Source organism: Limulus polyphemus, unplaced genomic scaffold (genome assembly GCF_000517525.1).
Source record: "Limulus polyphemus unplaced genomic scaffold, Limulus_polyphemus-2.1.2 Scaffold4343, whole genome shotgun sequence".
NCBI classification, from domain to species: Eukaryota; Metazoa; Arthropoda; class Merostomata; order Xiphosura; family Limulidae; genus Limulus; species Limulus polyphemus.
The window spans coordinates 73,339-77,025 of record NW_013669953.1 but is presented as its reverse complement, the minus strand read 5'-3'; the positions used below and the strand labels follow the sequence as shown (position 1 = coordinate 77,025).

At 36.3% G+C, this 3,687-nt stretch overlaps 1 protein-coding gene across 1 annotated transcript in view; it reads left to right on the top strand.

The window, feature by feature from the left end:
* Nucleotides 1-3,687, top strand: part of LOC106470994 (puratrophin-1-like) — a 71,978-nt gene that overhangs the window by 8,672 nt on the left and 59,619 nt on the right. The window contains exon 2 of the mRNA XM_022399633.1: nt 522-1,107. Coding sequence (XP_022255341.1) covers nt 780-1,107 — 328 coding nt within the window. The 5' untranslated portion in view covers nt 522-779. The remainder of the gene's footprint in view (nt 1-521; nt 1,108-3,687) is intronic.

The window sequence follows — 3,687 nt, the reverse complement described above, 5'->3', positions numbered from 1 at the left end:
ATTTCGTGTGTTTTTTCAAATCGTTTAACGCTTGTTTTCTGTGCTGACAGTCCTCATGACTTACATTTCGTGTGTTTTTTTCAAATCATTTAACACTTGTTTTCTGTGTTGACAGTCCTCATGACTTACATTTCGTGTGCTTTTTCAAATCGTTTAACACTTGTTTTCTGTGTTGACAGTCCTCATGACTTACGTTTCGTGTGTTTTTTTTTCAAATTGTTTAACCCTTGTTTTCTGTGCTGACAGTCCTCATGACTTACATTTCGTATGTTTTTTTCAAATCATTTAACACTTGCTTTCTGTGTTGAAATTCAGAAGCAGATAACCATCTTAATGAAATCTAATTCATCAGACGTTTTGGAGCTAAAAGTGTATTTAGCTTTAATTTAAATGAACTGGCAATAGTTTTGAATATCCGATTTCTGTTCTACTAGAAACGTAATGTTCTAAGCTGTGTTTCTGAGGCGGAGTGTGTTCCATACTTCGAGTTTTATTCAATATCGTTTTTTGTTCTCCTTTAGGAAACGGACGGATTTTGTCGCAGTTGTGGTGGATTAAGCTGGGAAAGTTTACCGCTCTGTGTCCACCAGAGGGCCTTAATTCAGCTAGGAGAGTTAGACGGTGCCCTTTTAAGGCCTGGAGACTTTTATTTCTGTCTTCGACAGACGTTCGCTTCTACATCGAATTCTACTATTTTGGCAGTTGTATGTGTTTATAAGACATATCACGGTGTTAAAGAACGTGTAGCACATGAGAGTGAACTTGAAAATATTTTTACCATGAACTGGGTTCATAATTCGTTAATACGAACTTCTCCTACATCGTCAGCTAAAGACCCTCATGAAGATTTACCTCATCTACTACAGAGCCTCCTGGTGACAGTTGAACGAGGTATCGAAAGGATCGAGTGGCAAAGCGTAACGAAAACCTGGTCCTGCTGCCACACACGCTTATCACAGCTTACTTCTTCATTCGACTCGTCTTGTTACCATGGAAACGAGACCAGAGGTACGAAGGAGAATTCGGATTCTGAACGCCATCTGCAGATTCGTGTTGTAGATTGTGCAACGAGTGACGTGGATTGCGAAAATGACGTCACAGGGACAGGTAAGAAACACATTGAGATGGGAAAAACTCCCCAAACAATGCAAATCTTTTTTACTCGAAACTGTCTCTAGAGATCATCTGGGAAAAGGTATGGGTCGTCGTTACGAATTTTCATACGTAATTTCAGTCATTCAAAATACTGGTTTTTGTAAGTACAAGGTATGTAAAAAAAAAAAAAAACTATGTCATAAATGAAATTCAAATAATACCTTTAGTGTGTATCACATTTGTTCGGAACGGATAAATAACCCAATTTGTTATGGTGTAGTATTAATATTTTTAGTTGAATTTACCCTTTCTAGCACTAGAAATGCGCATTGTCAGGATAAATAACAGGACATTTTAGAGGATATTTAAATTTTATTAGAAAAAACAACAACAACAACAATAGAGAGAGTGTTGAGGACACAAACTACGGATGGCGCGCGAGGATTTTACATTCAACAATATTAAATAAACACGAAGCTAAGCATTTTATAGCCATCTCCGTTGAATTTTATGTGTTGAACTATAAAATGGTCTCTTGTTGTTAGGCTTAGAGTACATCATCTGCCGTTATAGATCACTCGTTGTTAGGCTTAGAGTACATCATCTGCCGTTATAGATCACTCGTTGTTAGGCTTAGAGTACATCATCTGCCGTTATAGATGACTCGTTGTTAGGCTTAGAGTACATCATCTGCTGTTATAGATGACTCGTTGTTAGGCTTAGAGTACATCATCTGCCGTTATAGATGACTCGTTGTTAGGCTTAGAGTACATCATCTGCCGTTATAGATGACTCGTTGTTAGGCTTAGAGTACATCATCTGCCGTTATAGATGACTCGTTGTTAGGCTTAGAGTACATCATCTGCCGTTATAGATCACTCGTTGTTAGGCTTAGAGTACATCATCTGCCGTTATAGATGACTCGTTGTTAGGCTTAGAGTACATCATCTGCCGTTATAGATGACTCGTTGTTAGGCTTAGAGTACATCATCTGCCGTTATAGATGACTCGTTGTTAGGCTTAGAGTACATCATCTGCCGTTATAGATCACTCGTTGTTAGGTTTAGAGTAAATCATCAGCCGGTATAGATCATTCATTCTTAGGCTTAGAGTACATCACCAGTCAGTTTTCTGTATTGGACTTCAGTAATTCAATATTTAAATAAATCATGCTGAAAGGAATACTAGTTTGTTACGGGTATGAAAATATACAGAACTAGTTAAAAATATATGTTAATAGAGTTTGTATCATAGCAAATATTTGTATGCTTGAATGAAATGTGAAAATATATTTAGTGAAGTAAGTTTTGTTTGCATTTATCAGTGATTTAACAAGCTTATGTCTATATGAATTGATTGTAAAAAATTTTTACACAATGGTTAGTGTTCTTACGTCATGAACCAAAACAATCGTATGTATAAAACAAACACCACAAAAAATGACATACTTTCCAGAACTTTGTTCGACATGATTGGGTGAAATTTAAGCCTAGAATTTGTGTGTTTTAATTAAAAACGAAGGGCCTTTAACTGCTGGTATACTAAATCTTGCACAGACAGAGCACCTATTAATCCACGTGATCAGTAGCCTAAGAACTACCAATGGGATCTATGGACCCATTCGTCTTTTTTAAGCACATTTTCTAAAACTGTTTATGCGTCAAATTTCTTGTGGGACCATGAATTTGTTTATTACAGAGTCTCTGACAGTTATAAGTATAAAAAATTTTAACAAAAATAGCGAGAACATTACATTTGATCCCACTAATCATTGCTGGAGTCTCCCTTGTACGTTATACTGCGCGTAAGAATTACTCAATACAGGGGAGTGAAGCTCGGTTATTTAGGGTTAAAGTAAGTCCGTTGTTTAAGGGTTAAGGTACAAATCTAGAAGGATGCATCAGACTGTAAATCTTACGGCAGTGCTTTTATTTCGCTAATCACTTTTCGCTTACCCGGCAGTGTTCTTTCTTTTCTTTAATTGTACTGTGTTTTTGAGATAACATGTACAAGAAAGTAGGCCTAATGTACGAGTAAACTGGAATGGATGGCAACTGCCTATTGTAGAAAAAACATAATTATAAAAGATGACATTTTAAAAGTCTTCTGTCTTTAGGTTAGTTGCCGTCCATTTCAGTGTACTTATCATGAATACTCTGTCTGAACAATCTATCAAAGAATAGGCCTAATGTATTTTAATTGGCTTAGACGCCCCAACGTGCTCACAGTGTTTAATAACAGACCTTGTGGGAGACGCGAAATATTGTTTTTGTTTGATTTTCACATTATTCTAAACATCATGTGTTGTATGTAAAGTTTTTATCAAGGGTAAATAATGTTGCCGTTTATTTTCTACACACCAACCTGAGTATCAGTTAAACTGGTACACAATTAAAAACATTTTATTTAGGCCTATCTATGGCCTTCAAAAAGTTTACGACTCTACATATTTCGACGTTACAACGTCATCCTCAGGAGTAACGTCGAAACATGAAGAGTCGTCAACTTTTTGAAGGCCATAGATAGGCCTAAATAAAATGTTTTTAATTGTGTACCAGTTTAACTGATACTCAGGTTGGTGTGTAGAAAATA